This window comes from Protopterus annectens, chromosome 5.part1 (assembly GCF_019279795.1).
Source record: "Protopterus annectens isolate FY-2018-M chromosome 5.part1, PAN1.0, whole genome shotgun sequence".
NCBI classification, from domain to species: Eukaryota; Metazoa; Chordata; order Ceratodontiformes; family Protopteridae; genus Protopterus; species Protopterus annectens.
The window spans coordinates 330,741,148-330,766,689 of NC_056736.1; the positions used below are offsets into that span (position 1 = coordinate 330,741,148).

At 35.7% G+C, this 25,542-nt stretch overlaps 1 protein-coding gene across 1 annotated transcript in view; it reads right to left on the minus strand.

Annotated features, from left to right (window-relative positions):
* The window catches only part of TIGIT (T cell immunoreceptor with Ig and ITIM domains), a 483,149-nt gene that overhangs the window by 155,046 nt on the left and 302,561 nt on the right, over positions 1-25,542 (minus strand). Inside the window, exon 3 of the mRNA XM_044072774.1 lies at positions 9,062-9,397. Coding sequence (XP_043928709.1) covers positions 9,062-9,397 — 336 coding nt within the window. The remainder of the gene's footprint in view (positions 1-9,061; positions 9,398-25,542) is intronic.

A 25,542-nucleotide genomic window follows, 5' to 3' on the forward strand; every position in this document is an offset into this window, starting at 1 on the left:
GTGCAACTCCTGGACTAAAATTGTGAAAGGCACTGAAACCTTGCACTGCTGGGTTACTCTCTGCTTTAAACCATGCCTTGGTAACTGCACAAATGTCTATCTTCTTGAGTGTGAGGAGGGCTTGAAGGGAGTATAGTTTTTTCTTTAGGATTCTGGCATTGAGCAGTAACACCTTGAGGTTCAGTTGAGTTGAATTTGATATATCAGTAGATGTATCAATTTGGCATTGTCTAAAAAGGGCACTATGTGATGGATAAAGTTTTAGCCAGTATTCAAAAGCCTAGAGGGGGGAGGTGTTGCAAGGTAACAGACTATTACTGACATCTACTCTTTCAGTATGTTTTACACATATTGACATATTCAGTATTTAATGCTTCAATCTTGTGGGCTTCTTTGAACTACTGCCCATTGAGTAAAACTCCCATTAGCTAATATCATTCCTGTTATGTTCATTGCATTCTCTGTATATTAGCTGCACATTATATAACAGTCTTTTATATGTGCATGATATTGATTGCCTTAATTGGTTGTCTGGTTGTAGCTCCATTTGCCTTGTGGCTAAAGTTATAGTTTAAAAAGAATCAGTTTGGACTTGTTTACCTATAAGTTTAATACAAAATTATTATTTAAGTAAGTAAACAAAGAAAGAAAGAAAAAAGTAAATCTAAATCAAGATGGTGAGAATGAAATGCATGTTTCCAGATGGCTGTATAAATACCAGTATACATTTGTTAAATAGGAATTCACTTTATACATTGCTGGTCTAAACCGGTGGTTGTGGTTTCAATGGGGCATCTATGTTTGGGTCAGCAACTACAGTCTTATCTTCTCTTAACTACTAAGCATGCACCCCAGGGGACCATTAATGTGCCTAGCCTAAGTTACAATTGACCCAAAGTACTGTCTGGTCAGGTGACTTGCTCAAGGTCAAACAATAAGTCAGTGATGGTTGAAGGAATCAAACCCTTTACCTGCTTGATAATAGTGCATAGCCAGCTATGTCACCCTGAACACCTCTATTTTTACATCCACAAGCATCCCCAAGCTTCCTAGTGAATTTTGCTGAATAAAACTGGTATTACATTAAGAGATATAAATGAACAAGTATTGGTCAACATTTTATTCATGAAAATATATGCTGGAGAGTGAGAGAGAGTTAACAGTAAAAATCCAAGGCCCAAGCCTTTGAGAACTCCTATTCTTAGTGAACTTCCATAGAGGTTGCTTTGTGAATTTTAACTACATAAAGGTTTTGCTTAGATAATTTGTCTTATGACACACTGTCATGAGGGTGCAAAATAGATGTATTTGATTTATGAAAAGTAAGTGATTCAAAAAGGTTTTGTAGGTAAATAAAAACTGTGCCAGTTAGTTTACCTTTGTCTGTTGGTAGTGGTAAGGGAAAGATTATAGATATCAGTGGCTTGATTATGAAGAGGCACGAGCGCATTAGGATGGAATTTATCTACTGCAAATATTTAATTAATTGTCATTAATTAATTTGTTTAATTTATATAAACATGTTTGCCATCATAGTGCGCTGATCAAAACTGACCAATTGTAGGCACAGCCCATGTTGATTTTTTTTCTCAAAGTGTAAAAGTAATAGAAGCACCACATTTTCAAATTGTCATGAAAACAAATACAGACAATTACAATGATATCATCAGTGTTATAAGTTAATGTAAACTGGCAGTTAAGAAGATCATAAAAAAACATGATTTTATAGAAAACCTAGGTGTAAGGTTCTGAAAGACTCTCTGACAGTCTAGTAAGTCAAAAAGTTTGACTTGTGCTGGAATCACTGACTAAGTACATTTTGTAGTTGTTAAGTCTCGTGACATTATTTAGAGAATGTTACTGTACTTTGATTACAAGAATAGACTCCCATAAAAAGGCATGCTTAGCTAGTACAGAGATGGACAGTAGGTATGTATCTTCTACACTTAGTCTTTTTTCATTTTTTTTTTTTTTTGCCTTCACATGTCCCAGCAGCTATCTATTATGCACATATTGTACTCCGGCAAGAAAAGGACTCTAAAGCTGCCACTGCTAGTAAACAGAGTACATACTCCCACCTAGGAATGAGTGTATTATCTCCAGTAGCTTGACAATCTTCAGGTGACAGAAATATGTTAGTTTAGCATACCGTTAAGTGCTTCATACCTAAATTGGTTTCTTTGATATAGCTTTTATATTTATGGTGGCCTACTACATAAGCTTTTGGTAAATGTTAAATAACTTGACTACTGACTTGAGACATATTGATTTACTGTTGTAAGGCTAAGAACATAGTCTGGTAAAGGTAGCCAGTATCACTCCTCGAAGCTGTTCTATAGATTTAGTTCCTTACAGAATAGTAAAGCTTGTGTATACAATATGATTTGGGGCTATACAAGTCCAGCATGACAGGAAATTTATGAATAATGACAAAAAAAGAAGTGCCAACAGGGATACTTGTGGAAAATTGACCTGCAGCTTCCCTACCTCAAAACATAGTTCATTCATCATGATCTTGAATTTTTAGTCCTCTGAGTGGCTTTCCAACCAGTTCAAAGGCTGTCATTTTGAGTCCCCTACTCACCACTGTTAACATCTACTTTTATCTTGATTAGCTCATTCATTTCCCTCCGGTGGGAACAGTGAAGTCCTGCGATATTAATTTTGGCAGGTGAGCACTCAGTCTTCAAGTAGAGTCTGTCTTGTGGCCTGTTTCTTAGCAATTTCACTGCTCCTCAGTCATAAGTGTCAGAAGGTGGGTATTAAGTATGCATGTGAGGGTGGGAATTTTATGTCTACAAGGAAGGGAATCTCAACTGAGTAGAATGATGACAATATCCTAGGCATCACAACCCATGACGGTGGTCTGCTTGTGTCCCCCTGCTAACATATGGCAGCCTGTCTTTTACAGACTTGGGGTTCACACTTCAGCCTCCATCAGGGCATACCCTAGCTGTAGACAGCATCCCGGTCCCGCTCGTGTGAGAGCTATTGTAAGCCCCTGACTCCCAACTACCTGCCCTGGCTCCTCTAACTCCCAAGCTGCTAATTGAAATCATCTGGGTCATAGGACCCCATCCCTGCATGCCATCAAAACTATATTTCTGCAACTTTCACAATAAAATATCTGTTTTAACATGTGCCAGCAAACCATATGTCCAATAACTTCTCAAAACTGTCACAGGGACAGGAGGAAGTATATAACCCACACTTACAAGGAATCTGGCACAAACCACAATCATGAGTTCTATAACTATACATTTGAAAGCATTATCTTCTGGTTGGTTGTCTATTGTTTTAATGGTAAAATGGATGCATTTTTAATTACTTACAATTCTAAAACCAACTGTGTTGTTGTAGAATATGCTGTAGTTATGCTTAATGCAATTAGACAGCCATATGTCACCTTTCAGCCTTGCCTTGGTGAATGCTAAGACATCTGTACTTTCTATACAAATTCAAGACCAGCAAATTCCATTAATTGTTCATTGCTTATCCTGCTTATGTGTAAGTGTGACTTAAGTCCCTTTGATGATATTGTGACTATTTTGTGCAGCAACCAACAGATATTGTACTGAAATCCTAACTATAGCATTATTACAGAATTACCCTGGATTTGGCGTCACATCACCAGTTTGTATCAATGTTTCAAGTATGAAAACTTTGGAGGAAATTTAAAAATATATTTCTATCATGTACAAACATCCCACCTGAGTAACTGAAGTATAACATGGACTTTTGACTGTGAGCAAATAGGCAAAGCTGTCTGAATTTTTGTTTTCTTCAGCAGAATATTTCAGCTTCTTTCACAACCAGATGACATTGAGTAGAGCACCTAACACATATACCTCTCAAACTCTTAGAGCAAGAAATATGGACCGAGCCAAAAATAAATGGGGGGGGGACAAAAGCCCCAAATTAAGGACAAATTTTAGATATTGCTCTTACAAACTTAGAAAGTTGATAAAATAACAGGTTTTGCATTAGCATGACTTTTCTGAAGGGTTAAGAAGTTTGAAACTCAAATGTCTGTTATTATTTTCTAACTTCAATCGTTAATGATTTGCCACTGATTTGCCAGAAAAAAAAACAGTTTTATGAAAAACAGACCAAAAATATGAGGCCAAAATCTGGACATTCTGTGAAAATCTGCACAGTTGAGAGGCATGCTAACACAGTCTCCCACTTTATCCTTTTGTTGATCAGGTTAGTCACTTCATGTTAGTGGCCTCTTTTCAGGAGAGACATGAGGTGGTATCTATGCTACTAGTGGAAATTTGGCCAGGACATCAGGGAACTTCCTCTACTCTTTTCAGTAGTTGCTGTGGGATCTTTTACATCCACCTGAGCTACTGCCAGCTCAGGCAGATGGATTTGGTTTAATTTCTCATCTGAAGAATGACACAGTCAGGAGGGCATCATCCTTCTAATGCTGCACTGCAGTGTCAGCAATCCAATTACATGGAGTGAGAATAGAATCCAGAGCCTTCTTTCTGATCTTCCAGTACCAAGGGCATTTCAGTTCTTTTTACAAATAGATAACCCTCTGAATATATCTTGACAGGTTGACCCTCCTTCAATGTCAATAATTGACAGAAACTACTTGCAAATAAAATATGTGCCTCTTCTTCTCGCTTTATTTCTCACACATACTGTCTCCCCAGAATAGCCCCTTTTTGACATGGTGTCCAACCTTCCATTGTGAACCAGTGACACTGCTTGAAAACACAATATGCTTTACTTATCTTTCCTGTGAAGCACTTCAATTTATTTCATATCTTGTTTGAATCTTTTCCCATGGAACACTTCAGTTACTGTCATAACAGTACATGTCTCCTACATAACATTTTGCTAATAAAGTACCGCTCTTTGACTGTGAACAAGTGACATAAACTGTAAGAAAAAAATATGTATAACTTTTTTTTTTCAAGTTACCATTCACACAGATTTCCTCCACAGAATATTCATATTCTGACAGAACATTCATCCTTTTGACCATGAAAAATTAAACTGTCAGAAAAGAAAAACATGCACCATTTTTTCATGAGAAAATCCTCTACATAAGTTAATTCTTTATAACAATACCCTACATACTTACAAAGTGGTAAAACATCTGGGTTCACAAGTAAACTGCGACTTTAACTTTGACCACCGTGTGTCTACTGTACTAAGGAAGGCTTTCTACATAGCACACTTGATTAGCAAAGGCATCGCCTTTAGAGCAACAGAGGTTATAACCCCTCTACCCTCATCACTAATTGGGCACATAATTGAGTATAGCATTCCTTTCGGCATGCACTGTACAAAGCACCTGCAGCAATTGGAGAGACCTCAGAGGTTTCTAACTGAGAAGATCAAGAAACTCCAGCACTTGCCTTACACAGACCGACTAAAGTCCCTGTCACTATATTCAGTATCTTATAGACTTCTTAGGGGAGACTTATGCCTGGCTTACAGAGCAATCTGCAACCCAAACCTAATGAATCTGCTGCACATCCATAAATCAAACAGGACTAGAACTACCCATTCCAGGGACCTAAATATGGCCTGCAACTTGAATTGGACATGTTGAAGGATTACATTTGTCTCCCAGTGACTGCTGTCTCTTTGAAATAAGCTGACAATTCACGTGAAGCAGATCACCTCTATGACACTGTTCAAAAGGAACCTGGATGAATGGATGGGGTGCCTAAAAATTCTTACCCACACCCACAATAGCACCCACAACCCTCCTGGACATGGGCAGTCATTACTAAATATGCGTATTGACTAGTGTATCTATGGTATTATATTGGGATGAAATGGCTAGGCTTGAAATGACCTCTGGGTCGATAGCCTAGTATCCTTCTATGATCCTATGATATACATTTACAAAAGTGCACATGTGCACACATACACACACACACACACATGTAAAATAAGTGTAATGTGTATATTTGAGTATGTATGTATGACTAGAACTAACATTTGATTGCATTGTATTGTAATTCACTACAGGGTTGGCAGCTTCAGAGGGTGAAATTCACAGACATGATATACTGCCCATACAGAAAGTGTTTCAATTTTTTTCCTTTGTAATAGTCCAGCATTATTTAAAAAACCCTGTAAAATGACTGTATCACAAAACCTATGTGGTAGTACATCAGAATCAATTTGAGGCACAGCATAAATATAAATGTTCACCCCAGTCTGTATACATTATATTATCCAATTCACAAAGTCATGCACCAGAGACCTAAACAGTGCAGTGATGATCCAATGCCAACCATGAAGAGGCAGTGCATTACCTCCAAGATATATACAAGTATGCATATTTCACACGACCATGCCTTGCAGGTATGTGGATTTGTGCATGCTAGTAGCACAGGACATAGAACTCTTGCATGCACTTTGATTTTTGTGAAGCAGCCTTTGCATCTTACAGATGCATAGAACATATAAAAATTATAGAGAACAGTGATCATTGCTTGAGTCTGTGGGGGACCGACAGTGGCATTGCTGACTAGTGGAGAATACAACAAAAGTAATAAAATGCAAAGGAGGCTGGTATTCAAATATTAGAGCAAAAGTTAAAAAAGGTTTTGGTGCTTCATTGTTTTGCCTTCTTATGGAGTAAGGTTCTGGGTTAACTAATTAAGGCATTCAGAAAATATTTATGCTAATTACAATCATCCAGTGGGAAAAAGTCCAGTAAAGTGTAGTAAAACATTAAATGATTCAAAATTACACTGGCCATTTTTTCACATACAAATACAGAAATTAAACTTAGAAAAATAAGAAATGGGGGGAAATGGATCAGTCTAGACCTGGATTTAAACAATCTTGCAAAAATATAACTCTGAAGAATCATGAATGCTTTTAATTTTAATAAAACAGACTAAACAGAAACAAATCCCCCTCTTTGTAGTAAAACTAGTAGGACATTAGCATTAAGACACTGAATAACCCAACTCATGCACTTCCAAGCAGTGATTATCTGACATTGTTCTAACATATTCGGTGTTCTGGTGTTTTGACTTTTTAGGAGTTTCTAACAAAAAGCTATCAAAAGTCATTTATATGGATATAATCTAAATATTCAATTACTGGTTAGACCATATACAAATTAAAACTATTCAATGTCACTTCAGGAAGTATTTCTAGTTTAGCAAACCATCTAGATATAATGTTCCAAACATCAGTATATAAAATTATTTTCTTTTAACAAGGTTTTAACACTCTCACCCTACTCAGCACTACTAATGTCTTCTAGCATACAAATCCATCAAACTACCGCCCACATTTTGCATTGATAATTAACACTAAATCAGTCGTTTCTTTGTTGCGTTTAATGTTCAGTACGTCTGTTTGAATTCTGAATCTTATTTCTGATTCTGTTTCCCCTGTTTAACACGTCATAGTTTGTATAGTTTAATTTTATTGTGTTACATGAGATAAATAAGTAAGGTGAGATTTGCAAGCCATCTCTATAATCTTTTGTAAACTCATTTTTTGGGGGGGGGGAGCAGAGATTGCATCAGGAAGGCTTGAAGAAGGAGTTAAACTGGAAATGTTTAATGAGTGAAGTTGAAATGTTTTGAGTGGGATAGGTAATAATTGGTAATTAAAATTCTATAAAATATGGTTTCAGCAGTTCTTTCTAAGTTGCAGCAATATCTGACCCTGAAATAAAACAAAGCCAGTTCCTCTTTTTTAAAATGTTGTTTTGTATGACTAAAAGCTGCTAGATTTATCACACATAACATTTTCACTCTAAATCTATTTGATAAAATCTGCCATTAAATGTTTTAGCTCTGATTATTTGCAGCTTTACTAAGCAAAATGCAGTTAATCTTAATAAATCCCACCGTTTCATGCGTGCTCTGATAGAATGGCCTTTTGCTGCTGGTAATTCTGTATTTTTGGCATTTTTGTTAACACAATTTTAAATGCCCAGCTCCTTTGTGTATTTAGACCTAGCAGCATTTAATTAATGTGCAGATTAGTGAAAATTCAGTGAAACTCAATGCATTATGCTATCATATGCTGTCTTGGAACTGTGGTATCAAAGGTAAGCATAGTTCTTCTGAACCATTCAGTTATGCTGACTATTCAAGGAACACTCAGGTATTTGTGTTTATTTCCACTATTGTTTAATTGCTCATACTGAAAATTATCTGAACCCCAGTAGCAAGGATAGCACAATTTATTGCAAGAGTTCCTATAAATGTGTTGCACTGAACTGTTTTAAAAATGACTATGTTTTTCTTCTGTAATAGTTTCACCACCTTATGTTAATGTTCAAGATCTGTTTAGATGTGGTTAAGTGTAAATTTTAAAACAGTAAATTAATCTATGACTTGTTTGTTATGGTGGAATATGTTGGATTAGCTTATTGCAAGGAAGCCATACACTGGCATTTACAAGTTAACTCTGCATTACTTTGTACATGTTATTTGGATACTAATCACTATGGACTGGAATGAAGGCTGAGCTTTGGACAGTGATACATCATTACAGGCTTACTTAGGCCCTTGGGCCGATAGCCTAGTACCTACCTATGAACCTATATGTCAAGCAAAGTTCCTCATTAGCACTGTTCAAGAAAAAATGAGTGGATGGGAAATAGGAAATACACCCCGGGGATTACTTTTGTGGCTCTGCTCGACAGGGGCACAGGAAATTAACTTTCTTGGGTGGTATAAGCCAGGGAACCTTGTTGGCTAGGCTTATTTAGGCCCCTGGGCCGATAGCCTAGTACCTACCTATGAACCTATGAACCTATGAATCTACAGTGTTATTGAAACTGGTGAAAATGTTAGAAGATAGAAGTCATTTAGAAACAAGCCTGCCTACAAAACTATATGATTTCTTAGTTTTTCACTATACTTGAGTAGCAGTTTTTGTAGTTCTTTATTTTTTTTTAATTTATTTACTTAATCATTTAATTTATTTTATTTTTTTTACATATGTTTAGATAACCTGATTGTCATACTTGGTTGACGTCCATTTTGTCAGTTTAAATAACTTTCTCAGAGACAAACACTACACAAATAATTATGGAAAAAATGTGCTGGTTTACCTTTATCATTATTGTCGAGCATCAGTGATGTGTTCCCTCGCAATGTCCCATGAGGAAAGGTGCTGATGATACAGCAGTATGTTCTATAGTCATTTTTCTGTACAACATGGATCTGAAGACTTTGTTCATCTGGTAAACAGAATCGCTCATTAAAACTTTCTTCAATGTGCTGTCCATTTAATTCATTATAGATGCCAATTTTAGTCTGATTACATAAAGTCCACTGCACCTGCACCACCTTTGTATCTTTCTTGGATGGGTAACATTGTAATGTAATTTGGCTTCCTAGCTTTGCTGAAACTGTACCAGAAGTTATAACATCTCCAGAAGAAGCAGCTGAAATCAAGAAAGAGAGAGCATATGAAACCAGTATAAGTGTTCATACATGTGCATTTTCACTGTATAGAAGCAAAATGTACAACAAAGTGTTTATGTAGGTTTGATAGTTAAGTAGATATGAAGTAACTGAATTAAAACATACACTGAGTATTTATTCTTTATCTGACATAGACAGTGCTATATGTGATTCATAAATAAAAATTCATTTTCAAATAATTCTTTTTCATTTGAGTTTTTAGTTTGTTAAAAGCATACATGGAGGATTATGATCATCTTTCTGATCATACATCTTTAACAAGTGTTTGAGACATGGATATCTCGATAGTTGAGCAGAGAGAAGCCTAAGAGATGAATCTTAACATCCATCTTAGGAATACATAATAAGTAGTTATAATTGGAGACACCTAGTCATAATTCTTTGTGTGGAGTTTATGTGATCCATGTACTAAACTGAAGGAGCACAAATTGTTTTACATCTCTGAAAGCCTTTAAATACTTAGATCAGCCCCGCAGACAACATATAGATGCTAAGTGTGACTCTGATGCTTTAAAAGTTCTTAGATAATTTGCTTTGCTACATTTTTGTGTGTGTCATGCTGGTGTCTAACAGATTTAAGCTATTTTAGCTTCTTGCCACTGTTCAATGATGACTAGCACTAGCCATTGTTATGCACTAAAGTGATACTTCCTTTTAACAGTCCTGAGAGTGCTTAACAAAACTTTGCTAAAAAAAAAAAAAAAACTTTGCTATGCATCTTTTTATGTCAGAAAGATGCTTAACAATGTTGTTGTTTTTCTTTTCTGAATTTGGAGCATTTACAAAAGAAAACAAACTAATAGGATTAAAAGGATCCAACAACATAGGTGCCCACCCCACCCCAACATTATAGTCTATGCCCACCACATAAAGAGGGAATGGACCTGATAACCAAGGAACCAGCCTACATATACCCACACACGCCCACAATGAGGAACAGGGGGCCTTATATCTTAAGCACAACCCATGAAATTTGTAATAAATAGGCACACTGTAACACAGATGTTTTAGTTATCTAAGTAACACTCATCTGCCTAATAAAGATCTTCTTTTGAAATAAAGGAAGCAGATTTGTATTTCCCTATACTTTTTTATGTCTCATTCTACTGATTTAAAATTCTAATGGCTCTACAGACACTGCATTTAAGGATCTACCTACAACCAAATCTAAGCACCACTGGGTCTGGAATAGAGGACCTTCAAAGTTTACTGCTGAAGATTCACTTAGGCCAGTTAGTCTTAATACAGCTTGCAGGTTACCTCTCATGTGATTTTGAATTTGGAGCATAATCATGATAAGGGGTTGAGGGGGCTAGCATAATGGTTAATACCTCACAGACGCAAGATACAGGATTTGGCTTTAACTTTTGGAAAGTTGGCAAGGCTTAAAATGGCCTGCAAGGGCACCTAGCCTAATACTTACCTATGAACTTATGGAACTTCATATATATTCTGCAATACCCTGAAAATAAAAATATAGTATTCTTTGCTGCACTGTAAGAAGATGTTAAAAAATTAAAGCCAAGGATACCACAATTATTTAATCTTGAAAACAAAGGTCATATCCCATTTGTTAATCTTAAATATAAAAAAAAACAGAAAAGCTGAACAAAATCTATATATATATATATATATATATATATATATATATATATATATATATATATATATATATAGGTCCCATTTAAGTGATCAAAGTTTCAGAACTTTGAATTTCATATGGCCGAAACCATATGATTGAAATTTTAAAACTTCGAACACCTAAACAGAGATCTCCATACAGAGCAGAATGGGAATATTCTCTTTTCCTCACTATAGTGTGATCTCTGAGTTGGTATATTTTAATAGCAAGGGTGTGGGGGGTGCAGGGGGCTTGTCCCCCTGCATAAATGTGTATTAATTTGTTTTTGTTTTTTGGGGGGTTTTTTTTTGAATGTTCAAAGTTTTAAAACTTCAATCATATGGTCCCGGCCATATAACATTCAAAGTTTTGAAATTTCGATCATTCAAAGTAGACCCATATATATATATATATATATATATATATATATATATATATATATATATATATATATATATGGGTTCCGTTCCATTCAGAAGCTTGAAATACTGAAATCTCGAATTTCAGTATTTCGAGCCCAAGAAGCCAAATCCACATAATAGTGAAAGTTTAGAAGCGCGAAATTTAAAATCTCGAATACCAGAGGTTTTGAATTTCGCGCTTCTAGAGTTCTGCTATGGTCATGTATTCAGGTAAGTGTGTGTGTGTGTGTGTGTGTGTGTGTGTGTGTGTGTGTGTGTGTGTGTTAAGGAGTTTGGGTAGGGGCTGTGGTGTGTGTCAGTATGTTATGTTGCTGTGATGTGTGTGTCCGAAGAGAAAGTAGCGTGTGTGGTGGTGTTTTGTGTGTGTTTGTATGTAGTGCGACCTTGGAGTATGAATATTTAAGTAGGGGGGAGTGAGGAGTGCAGTCCCCTACATGGGGGGGTGCAGGGAGGCTTGCATGATTATGTGTGTTTGTGTGGAGGATGCTGTGTGTGTGTGTGTGTGTGTGTGTGTGTGTGTGTGTGTGTGTGTGTGTGTGTGTGTGTGTGTAGTAAAACTGTTAAAAAGTTAAAAAAAAAAAAAAAAAAAAAAAAGTTGGGCGGCACAGTGGTGCAGCGGTTAACATTGTCGCCTCACAGCAAGAGGTTCTCCGGTTCGATTCTTGGCTGGGGTGCCTTCTGTGTGGAGTTTGCATGTTCTCCCTGTGTTTGTGTGGGTTTCCTCCGGGTACTCCGGTTTCCTCCCACATCCCAAAGACATGCATCTGGAGCATTTCTCCCCGGGCCTCCACTGAAAACAGGCTCTGTGGAACCTAGTCGGACTTTCCCAGTCAACAAATGATAAATAAATAAACAAAAATTCAAAACTTCTGGTATTCGAGGTTTTGAATTTTGGCGGTTTTAAATTTTCGTTGTTTTGTGGATTCCACTTCTTGGGCTCAAGACACTGAAATTCGAGATTTTAATATTTCGAGCTTCTGAAGTGAATCCATATATATATATATATATATATATATATATATATATATATATATATATATATATATATATATATATATTTATTTATTTATTTATTTTTTTTACTTAGCTTTAGTTGAAATAAAATATATGTATGTGTGATGATGTGAGGTCTTGCCATCTGTGCTAGGTAGAATAGAGCAGTGCATGTGTTACGTATGCCAGCATATTTAGCTGGAGTTTTGTAAATAATATGCGTCATTTGACTGTCACACTGACCTGTACAGATGCTTGCGTTAAAATGTATCAACAGTGTTATTATAACTAATTAAATATACAGTATATGTTTAAACAAGGAATTCTGGAAGGTAAGAGTAGACATTTTTGAAATTATTCTAGAATTTTCAAATACTGCAACAGATCTTAGCAAAGCTCTGAATGTGTATTGTACTAGAGTCAGGTGATCAAATGTGATGTCATTCTATAACCAGCACTGAGAGGATGTAACTCTCACAGTAGTTTTTCTTTTGTTTTCTTTGAAACCTGATATAAAGATCTATGACAGTTATCACAGTCAGTTAGTTAATTTGGATCAGTTTCAGTTTGAAGCTCATCACCTTGCATTGTGGAAGTAAGCATCTCAGCATGTAATCTTGTCTTGCTGTATTAATTACATTAGTTAGGGAACAGTTATTCTTTAGACTGTCAGGAACTACAGTGAGATTAGTTAAGTATTGTTTTTCTGCATCTGTTTGAATCTGTCTAACTGTGCTATTTTTATTTTTCCTGTGATTAAAAGTTTGGCATTTATTGTACATAGATATTTAGTATTCTCAGGTTTTTCTATTTTATTATTTATTATTAAATATTTTTATACTTTTCATTGTGGCCAATCTTTTAGAGAATGCTTTTAATATCTTGAGAGTACTTATGGTTATTTTAGTGATGCCGTGGCCACTCTAAAAAGCCTTGCTGCTTTGGTTACACTCTACCATTTATATTAGTATTGATTTTACTCAGTATAATTGAATATCCTTATAAGAGGTTGAGAGTGGTTGACTGGTGGCAGCATGGTTACTTTATAGTCTGGCAGAAAGGGGTACGTTGGTATATCTGTACCAGCCTTTCCCAGGAGTTTGTGTGTGTGAAAATCAAATACCCAAGTATGGGTGTGTCAGCTACTTGGAACCAGGGCACAGTGCTCCTAAATGATTTTTGTTTGGGGAAACAGACAGTCCAGTCACAGGTCTTGACTGTGTTCCTTGTGTGCTCTTGGGGGAAACTGTGCTTGATGCAGAGAGCTGCATCTTAAAATACTGTGTAAATCCAGTCCAGTTTTTAGTGACTGCCTCTCACCAGTATCAGTGATTTCTGTTTGGGGAAACAGATAGTCCAGTCACAGGTCTTGACTGTGTTTCTTGTGTGCTCTTGGGGGAAATTGTGCTTGATGCAGAGAGCTGCATCTTAAAATACTGTGTAAATCCAGTCCAGTTTTTAGTAACTGCCTCTCACCAGTATCAGTGGTGAGGATTGACACTCCTTGATTACTGGCCAGGGGTACAGAAGCCGTCACAGTATGTTTTAGTGTGTGTATCTCTCTATGTACCGAAATCTCAGTGACGTTTTTCTCTCCCCATTAAAAACAATGAAAGAACTGGAATTCCATCTATAAGAAAAAAGATAAAATAAGGACTGGAATGGTTTGCTTTTAGAAATTTAATGTATTTAGAACAAGAAATGCAAACACCAAAACAGGACTGACTTCACAGTTTCCCCCCAAACTGACCTTACTGTTTTCCTCTTTATTTGCAGTACTGCATTTCAATGAGAAATGATTGACATTTTTTATAATACTAGCCATCCCTAGGCTAAATGTGGCAATGTTGTAACTTACTAAATTGAACATTTTGTAATTTTGATATATTACATAACCATTAGAACAGAAGCTGTGCCAGAGAAAACCCTTCTTTTTTTTTGTTTTCTTTTGTTGCGCTTTTCTTATATTAGCTAAATCCATTTTGCTTTCCCTAACCTTCTGTATGACATTAATTCAGAGACAATGAATTTCTTATTTCTTATTTTTCATTGGATAGCCCAGGGTATCACTGTTGGGTCCTGAGAGCATGTATCATTGTAAATGCCTTGAATACCTTGCCATGTAAAATACTTAACAGGACTTCTGAACCAGGCAAAGTGATAACATTAGAAGTGTTTGACTACACTCACAATCATTGCAAGCAAGTACATCACAGCTATTGCTATCATGTTGCCTATTGCAGAAGTTTTATTAAGTATTTTACATTCCTTTGTTTCATTAACCATAATGTAGGAATGATTCTACACTGTCATTTTTTTCAGACCTGATACCAGTGAGCCTACCAGGACTGGGCAGTTTTTTTTTATCCTGGGACTTGTGTACCCAGCCGTATTTTTTATTTTGTAACCTATATGATACATGCTATATCATATACAACAATCTATATGTCAGTGCCATATTGGTGAGATTTTGTAAAAACAGGGTCTACCTCATGAAGGTACTCACCAAGACTTAAGTATGAATTTAATTCCAGCAATACTACTCTCTTTTGCTTGCTGATTTTATCATATCTCCATCTAGACCCTCAAGACATAACACTGAGAATGTCCATGTCTTAAACATTACTTTAAATAATCAGACAAAAATGCCCTCTAATCATCTTTATAAAATGATAAAAATTACTTCATTTTCTGTTTAGCTATTCGCCTTTTCCTACATCCTATATCCTAGTTTTGTCATGTAATCTGTAGTGACTCCAGAGGATGTTTAAATGCAGAAGTACAGTGGTGCTGCTGCCGCCCTTATCCATGAAACCAAAGTATGTATTACCTTGTCATATGTATGCTTTAGAAATAAAGAAAACAGATCTGTCTTTCCATATACTTCAGTCATATTTGGACTTGGAAAAATGCACCTTGACTATTTCAGAACAATTTCATCCCAAAAGTACATTTCTTGCTTCTGAATCTGATCATATGAGCAACAAATCTGAACTAAGGAGATCTGCTGCAGAAATAATTTCTTATTCCAAGTATCATATCACCAAAAGAATTTGAAGTTGATAGGAAGACTGGAGACTGCCATGAAGGCTAGGAGGCTGAGGGCTAATTTGCAGACGTAATTTCATTTTTTTTCCTTATTGTTTCTTTGTGTGCATAATTCTTCCTGTGTCAAGACTACATATACTGTGGTTTCAGAGAATTTATGTAGTATAGATATAACATGGGAAACCCTCCTTAGTGGATTACTGTTTATTTTTCTAGCCATTCCAGTATGGATTTTTTCCTAGAATTTCCTACATTCGAGGTATATGTTTGCTATGCTAGTGCATGCCAGAAAAATGGCACTCCATGCTCTCTCCTTACCTCCCAGTCACCATGGGTGTACCACAAGGCTCTATCCATTGCCCCTCCTCTTTAACATTTTCATCAACAGCCTCTATACTTCCACACAACAAACCACCCTAATACAATACACAGATGATTCCACTCTCATGTGCATATCTGACAACATAACACTCCTCTAAAAAATTGCTTGAGAAGCTTAGCCACTAATACATGGGTTCATAACTCACAACTCATGCTCAACCCAAAAAAGACTAAGCTACTACTTTTTCCCCAAACTCCTCTCTCATGGAAAAACAAATGTTAAAGTCCTCTCTCAATAATGCAAACATTGAAGTCACTTTTCATAGCAAACTATTAGACATGATAGTGCATGATAATCTTACATATGGCATGCATATGCAAATCTGCATAAGATAAACTCATCAAAAACTAGGAATGCTTTACAGAGCCAAAACCTTTTTCATTGATCCAACTAAAGCTACACTTACCTCCTTCCCACTCTTTGTTATGGTGCTCCCATCCTTACTAACCTCTAGGCTTTACAAAAAGTAAAAATTAAACAATGCTATACCAAAGTTGCTAAATTTGCAGCACATACCCCTTTCAGAACCCACCACTGTGTAACACTGAAAAGCCTAAATTGGTTAGAACTGCCACATCAATGAACATATACACAACCTCTTACCACCTATAAAATTATACAGCATCCATTTGCCTCTCCATCACTAAAAAACATTCTACACAATTATGTTCCCAGTTGTTCATTGTGATCCAGTGACCAAAAACCCCTGTCTGTCTACAAGTCTAGCATATCTACTGGGCATTGTCTGTACTCATGCAAGGTTTCTAAGGCCTGGAACTCCTTACCTGCATCCATCAGGTTTATACCCTCCCTCCCATCTTTCAAAACCACTCTGAAAGTCTTCCTAGCTAAAATATGTTTCTGTTCTTGCTCAAATATAGGATAAACTATATCTCTAAATGTGAATAAGTATCTTTTCATACCTTATACTTCCTTACTCTACCTTCATTTACTTCCTTATTGCTATCTAATTCTCTTCCCTGACTTGCTCTCTAAATATACCTTAAGCCTGTTTTCCTTCACCTCATATTGCAATTCCTACTTGTATTAGACTGACTTTCCTTTATTTCTCTACAAACTGTTAACAGTTTCTCTAAATATTAAGTGATTGCCATATAACTTGTATGAATTTTAACCAATGTTTTTATGTCTAAATTGTTATAATTATTTAAACTGCAAATGCTTTGTTTGATTTTTGAAGACTAAAATTATTGTTCTTAAAATGATTTGTAATAATTCGGATGTTTTCTCCCCGGGCCGCCACTTAAAATGGGCTTCCACCCAATTAGACTTTCCCTGTAATCAAATGTCAATAAATAAATAAAATGTATTGTTCCCATAAGTTCCATTTATTTCTATGTAATTTGATCCTACTCTTTTCTAAAGACCCAATTTCCATTTTTTGTATGCTTTATAATATTCAGTACTTCAAGTTAGTTTAGACTTTGATTTCAATTTTCTAAAAATTGTTCTTTTGGCAGCCAATAGAATTAAACTTAATAAGGCCTTACTATGTTTAGGCAATTCCTTAGTTACAGCCATTTGCCCCCCCCCCCCCCCAATATTTCTCACAGACTATTCTGTAGGATTTTTTTAAAATCTTCCAGCTCATGACACTCTCACAAACATAATCCCAGATACCATTTTGTTCCCCATCATACCTCCAACATTTGCTATCTACCTGAGGAAAACTCTTTGAAGTTTGCTTGGGGTATAGAAATATCCATGCAAACACTTCCAAGCAAAAATCCTAAGCCTTTCAGACTTTGCTGCATACTTGATAGACATATATATGTCCTCCCATTGTTTTCTTGTAAATTATGTCTTCCCAATGTTCTCTTGTAAATGACTTTTCCAGACTCTCTTCCCAATTTTTTTCTAAGTTCCTCTGAGTGATCATTATAGTTACCATGTAGTGTTTTATATGTCACACTATTTATCTTTTTTTTTCACAACAGCTCCTCTTCTAGATTCAACTAAAAACTCTACCAGAGCATGACTTTTACTTAGAGCTCACCTATCCATTTCTCTTTACCTATACTCTGATATTAATCCACTGGTAGGGAAGGAAGTCTATAATCTGCAGTTCAAGCTTCTCCTCGGCCTCATCTCACTCCATTACCATTACCTCTCTAGTTATTTGCTCCCAATATATTGGTTCCTTTTACAGTTTTCTCCAGTAAATTCCAACCCTGTCTTGCCTATTTTCTGTACCTCTACTTGCAGTCATCCCTACTGGCAAAATTTCCTTTCTCCATTCTCATTTTGTAGAATACTTTCTGCAACTTTATGAATATAATATTCTGTATGGTTGTTGTTATTCTCCTTGAGGATCTGCATCCAAAATCTCCCTCTCTCTTTATTTCTTGAAGCCCTGCTCCAGCCTCATCATTGTCCCTTTCCACTTTGAATTATAACCTTCTGCTTCTGTTATATATATATATATATATATATATATATATATATATATATATATATATTTACTATCATAATTTGGAATTGCACTCGATTGAGTCATCATGTCATCGAAAATTAATGGCGAAAATGAAAATGTTTTTCAACAATCTCGAACCATGTTAAAATCGAATGTTCAATATTTGCCATTTTGAAAATGTGCCCATTGAACTGCATGTGCTGTCTGGACATCAATATTCAAGCTTAGGTAAGGTAGGTTTCGATTTTCAGCCTCCTTGAAAGTATACTTTTGACATTATGCTACTCGACCAAGTACGTTTCCAAATTATGATAGTAAACCTATATATATATATATATATATATATATATATATATATATATATATATAACCCAAATGCGGTGGCCGGTTTCGCTCAAGGCGTCCTCAGTGTGTGTAATTATGCAGCAAAAGCCTGGATTTAAACACGAAACTACAAGATTGTTAGCAAAATTTAAAGACATAGTCATAATTAAATTTCACTCATTTACAATACCTAGTAGCATGAAATAAAACATTGGCACTCCAACATCAATAATCAGCATAACATGTACTTGATAAACAATCATTTCAGGACTATTACAAGCTACCTACAGATTATGTGACCACAAGTAGTCTCTCTATTTAAATAGATATAACATCAGCACAAATTAGCTACACCATACATTATTACCCATTGAACATAAGAAATAAATAAACAAATAAATAAATAAACTATGCAAATCTATTCCCTAATAGTGATAAACAAAATTAAAAATGCTAATATCCCATGTGCAAAATATCCTACCCAATGTTAATAAACCCTATAAACAACCTAATAATGTACTAAAAGATCCAATTACATATAATTATCCCTAGCTCCAATATAACTAAGAATAGGAATAATATACTAGTGTAATACTAATATTAACTTACATGGATTTTATTTGTTAATCGTATGCACACCCCTAACTATAATAGTGTGTGCATATATAACCCAATACATATGGAAACCTGTTTAATATTCACCAATGGTCATTAAGGCCCAGTTTAAATAAAGCCCCCAAGTTCACTATCCACCTGCGTTCCTTCTGTGTTAATATCCTGTGTCTATGATGGTCACTAGTATTCTGCATGGCTACCATATCAAGCCCTATAAACACAACATGTGCGGTGGTATGAACCATTTTGTGTTTATACAAAGCACTTCTTGATCTGATACACATGAAGTCTGTCCTACATAAAATGCTCCGCATTGGCAAACAGCCATATAAACAACCCAAGAACTATTACAGGTGATGAGATGTCTAATATCAAACACCTTTTTAGTATTAACAAATGTAAAAGATTTTGTTTTGGCCATTAATTTGCAATATTTACATGTACCACAAAAGGTGCTACCCACAATACTTGTATGGGTAAGCTTTTGTATATTACCCTTCTTGAAAGAAGAAATATGTTGCCCTATGCTCTTGCTTCTCCTATATCCAAAGTGACATTCTTGATCTACAAAATTGGTAAAAAATGTATCAGAATGCAGAACATGCCAATGTTTGGCCAATATGTTCTTTATACTAAAAGTATTGCTACCATAAGTGGTAATAAACCTAACTTGTTGAATATCAGCCCTAGGTTCAGTATCAACCAGTAGTGCAGATCTGTCCATTTGACTAGCTGCCCTATATGCTTGATTAACATAACTTCTTTTATATCCCCTTTTAATAAACCTAGTTTGTAAATCCAAAGCTTGTGTGTCATAGGTATTGGTTTGTGAACAAATCCTTTTAACTCTCTGAAATTGAGATCCGGGTATATTTTGGATAGTGTGGGGGGATGACAACTACTGGCATGCAAAAATGCATTTTTCAGAAAAGGTTTTCTATGTAGATCTGTGTTCAAAAAACCTTCTGCTGACTTAGTAACCTTTACATCCAAATATTCTACAGTCTGTTGATTAATATCACCTGTAAATTTAATTCCATGTCGATTATTGTTGAGATATTCTACAAATTTGTGCCAGTCCAAAATGTGCCCCCCCACACTACCCAACAATCATCCAAATACCTTTGCCACATAACTAGCTGATGTTTAAAGTCAACGGGCAGTATATATATATATATATATATATATATATATATATATATATATATATATATTGGGCTTCCTAAAATCCCATGAACAGATCTGCATACGTGGGGGCAAACGTAGCCCCCATTGCTGTTCCTTTGATCTGTAAATACCACTGGTTGTTAAACTGAAAGGCATTATGTTCTAATACTAATCTAAGTAGCTTAATCAAAAACAGCTGCTCTTACATACTGTAAATACCAGATTGTTGCATCCAAAACTCTACCGCTGTAATCCCTCCAGAGTGTGGGATACTTGTATACAAGGATTGTACATCAAGAGTCCCCAAGTAATCCTGGGGCGAAACTTGCACATCATCCATCAATAACAAAAATTGTTTGGTATCTCGAATCCTAGCTGTTATCAGGGTCAACAATCTTTTTAACTTGTATTCTAGATATTCAGAAAGGGGTTCTGTCAATGAGCCCCTTCCTGCCACTATGGGATGACCTGGAGGGTTATGTAATCTCTTATGTATTTTTGGGACCATATAAAAGTATTGTGGAGCTGGATAATCCACCTGGAGTTGTCCCCTAAGATGTGAAGTAATAATATGGGCTTCATAAGCCTCTTGTAAAAACCCATCAATCTTTATGTTCAAGTGTAGGATCACTGCTTAAAGCAGAATAAAACTGTGTATCTGACAACTGTCTAAATGCTTCTGCCATATACTGTGTTTTGTCCCAAATTACCACCGCCCCTCTCTTATCAGCACCCACTATAACTATATCAGAATTGTTGATAAACCCTTTTAAGGCTTCTTTCTCTAATGATGTCAAATTTTGAAATCCTGGGCTAAAAACCCTGGTTTGATTTAAATGTAGATCTTTCAATACTAACTGTTCAAAGGTTTTAATAGTGCTGTGATATGGGGGCACAAACTGCGATTTTTTAAATTGAAAACCACTTGGTGGAACCACATTGGAAACATGTTCTTTTTGTGCATAAAAGTACTTCAAATTTAATTTTCTGCAAAAACTTTTGACATCATTAATAACATAATATTGTGACACAAAAAAAGAAGGAACAAAGCCAAGGCGTTTATTTAACACACTGAGTTCGCTAGGAGAGAATGTGAACTTGGTTAAGTTAATAACTAAGTTATCAATGTCATTAACCTGATTTACATCAATATTTGAATCTAAGTCTGCTGTTGTAACAGATTGTCTTGAAACTTCTTCATTGTAGACTCGTATATGATGTTTTCGGCCTGCCCTTATAAAGGGGTCTTATATCTTTTTGTAGCTGGTGAAGGAAAATCCTGTATTTCACTTATTTCAGGTTCCGTATCAGTGTTAGATAAACTAGAGGAATATTCTGATTTTGCATACGATTAACAAATAAAATCCATGTAAGTTAATATTAGTATTACACTAGTATATTATTCCTATTCTTAGTTACATTGGAGCTAGGAATAATTATATGTAATTGGATCTTTTAGTACATTATTAGGTTGTTTATAGGGTTTGTTAATATTGGGTAGGATATTTTGCACATGGGATATTAGCATTTTTAATTTTGTTTATCACTATTAGGGAATAAATTTGCATAGTTTATTTATTTATTTGTTTATTTATTTCTTATGTTCAATGGGTAATAATGTATGGTGTAGCTAATTTGTGCTGATGTTATATCTATTTAAATAGAGTGACTACTTGTGGTCACATAATCTGTAGGTAGCTTGTAATAGTCCTGAAATGATTGTTTATCAAGTACATGTTATGCTGATTATTGATGTTGGAGTGCCAACATTTTATTTCATGCTACTAGGTATTGTAAATGAGTGAAATTTAATTATGAATATGACTTTAAACTTTGCTAACAGTCTTGTAGTTTACATGTTTAAATCCGGGCTTTTGCTGCATAATCACGCACACTGAGGACGCCTTGAGCGAAACCGGCCACCGGTCTGTGTTTTTGTTGGGCAGGTTGCCTAATAAACTTTTTTTCACTTTGGCTTGATGGACTTATTTCGAGTGCTGGAATATGCATTTGGGTTTTGTATGTTGGATTCCGAGCACCATTTATGTTCCGTGCACCTTTTCGTGTGAAGGAGTATATATATATATATATATATATATATATATATATATATATATATATATATATATATATATATATATATACAAGCCTTAATTGTGTAGCTCTAAAGTATCCCTTCAAATTAGGTAATCCTAAACCTCGTTGTTCTAGTGGAAGTATCATCTTCAATTCTTTATTAATTACTGTTCACAACTTCTCCTCTGGTGGAGACAACTATGCCTGACCTGTATATAAAACTAAAGACACTAAAATATTTTCACTGCTTATATCTTGCTATCCATAACCATAAAAAAGAGCTTCCAGTTTCTCAGTTTTTATAATACTTTTGTTTAGTTTCTTCCAACATATCGTTAGCTGCCATAAAACAAATCAGTTTAATTCATACTCCTAAATATCTTATCTTGTCCCCATATATATGCATATTGCTGAACCATTTTGTGTGTGGGTACATAATTTGCAACTATAGCTTTTGTTATATCTTCACTAATGTTATATCTTGAAAAGACTTGAAACTGTATCAAAATGTTCAACATCACCAAAATATCTTTTTCTAGACTGATCAAGTACAAAATAATATCATCTGCAAATAAAGCCAACTTTTCTTGATTACCATACCAATTATATCCTTGAATTTCTGAGTCCTTTTTTGTCTTTGCCACTGGCTCTAAATAGAAAGCTAATAACTAAGGGGAAAGAAAAAAGCCCTGCCTGGTTTTTCTGTTCAAACACAACTTACTAGAGAGGGAACCCTCCCACTTTATTTCTTGCCTCCAATCCTTCATTTAGCTTCCTAATTTACCTTATTGTATTAGGAGAATGCAAATGCTTCCATTGACCTACTCATACAATCCTAGCTCTGTCATATGCTTTCTCTGCATCAAGAACCACCACCAACAACAACAACAGTGGTATTTCTTATATTCTGCTTCCCTCTGTTCCATTGATGCTGACACTATATAACAGCAGTTTAAAATTAAAATGGATTCATATTAAGTTGTGTCTGAATGGGGTCTTTACTTTCTTTGGGTAATACAGTCACCGCAGCTTTCTTCCAAGATGATGGTATTTCCCCTCCTTTTAAAATCTCTTTCTTCCCATCTAACTTCCAAGCTTCCACAGGAATACCATCTGTTCCTGGAGACTTCCCTGGTGATTGATTTTACATCATCATTTTTATCTCATCTCCTCCTGCCTTTTATATTACCTTAATTAAGAAACAATGAAGTTACCTGGAGAGTAACATAATGTGATATGCTACTATATGTGTCAATGATTCATCCAGGCCACCTGCAGACATAACAGTGAGAAGCTTGTAGTCTGTTTTGCTTACTCCAAAAAAATTGGTGGGTGAAAGTGCTATTTGTGGGGACCAACAGGAGAGTACTTTTCTGGAACACAACAAAATATGTCGCTACCAGTACATCTATTCTTAAAATGGGCTTCATGTCCCAGCATGTTGTGACATCATTCTTGACTACTGAAGATTTCAGTTCCTTCCCATCATCCACTGAGATGAGCAACTTAGCCGTGAGAGAGGTATACTCCAAGCAACTGCTTTGACAGGTGCATACCAAAATGTAGGTACTGCTACCCAGATATGCCTGTGACTGCAGATGGATCTCCCAGGTTATCTGATAATAGCTTGGTGATGACACTCAGGACTGAGGACTGTTCTTACCAGGTATCCCCTGGGACCAACAAGCTCAATGAATGGGAGGAATGGAATGGAGGAGGGTCCAACAAGTCTTCCCATTCTAGGGTCTATAGTTCAATCCATGTACTTTAAGCAGTTGTATGATGTCCAATGGGATCATGCCTATGTGGCAAAGTATCATTAGGGAGCATGGTTTTATAGCAGTTCATGGCATGTTGCAGGTCTTGCAAGTGCACTTGCTGCAACTGGCAGGCATGTCCTTAAGCACCAGTACTTTATCCAACATCAAATACCTGACATTAAAAGGTTTGACTTGAGTTACATCATCAGTACACTGGCTGGAAGTGATGAAGTCCATCTTGCTCTGCTTTCCATATGAAGTCATAAAACATAACAACCTTTATCATGGAAACAAATAAAGATAATGAATTCTCTCTACCATACACCCTTCTGCTGTATGACTCCATGTTTGGATAAACTTTAAGGTTAAAACAAAATCCACAACAGACAAGCCTTTGGACAACCCATTCCTTCACTGCAGAAATGTCTAAACAAATACTTGGGGATGAAGAATGAAGGCTCTTGGTTTATTCCTCATGCAGTCTGTCATCAGTAATAACCATGCATTCAGCCTAGATGCACTCCCCCCGCGAAGGTCCGAAAAAGTAAATGCTTTATAATTTCTTAAGGAATAAAGTGAGAACCAGACCAGGAAATCAAGGCCGCACTCCTATATTACAGCAGGATTTGGTTGATGAAACTATTTGCTTTACTGGTCTTATTTAATCCTTTGAATTCTTGCAGTGAAGTATTTTGTTAAGTACATAAATCTAGGCAACTATCCTACCCCTTTCATTGTATCATCTTTAAGTTTTTAAAAGCCTGGCATACCCTCTTGAAAACAAGCATGCAATTTATATTGTACAACTTAAGTGACTACAGTCCAGTCTGACAGCTATTACATAATACAGCTTAATTCTTGTAATTGCATTGAACTATCTCTGGTAAAAAAAAAAAAAAAACATTCTGGTTGAGTGTAAGAGTAAAACCTGGCATTATATACCATTACTGGTTTGATTATATTCTTCCATAGTTCAATTTGAACTACTGCATCCGCTAGATATCTCAGTTTGGGAAGTAAGCCAAGCAGTCTATTAGTTTCATTTTGAGTTTAAAGATACTAGATTCTTTACACCCAATATTTTTATATCTTTTTTATAACACATATGTAGGAATTATTAATATATCCTTCTTTATCTGTTCTGCCTCATCTGGCCAGCCTTCACTGTCCAGGTTTATATACCATACAGAAGTATTGGTCACACCACTGTTTTGTACTCCTTACTTTTCAACTTCTTTGGCATTGGTCTTTCAAATATACCCC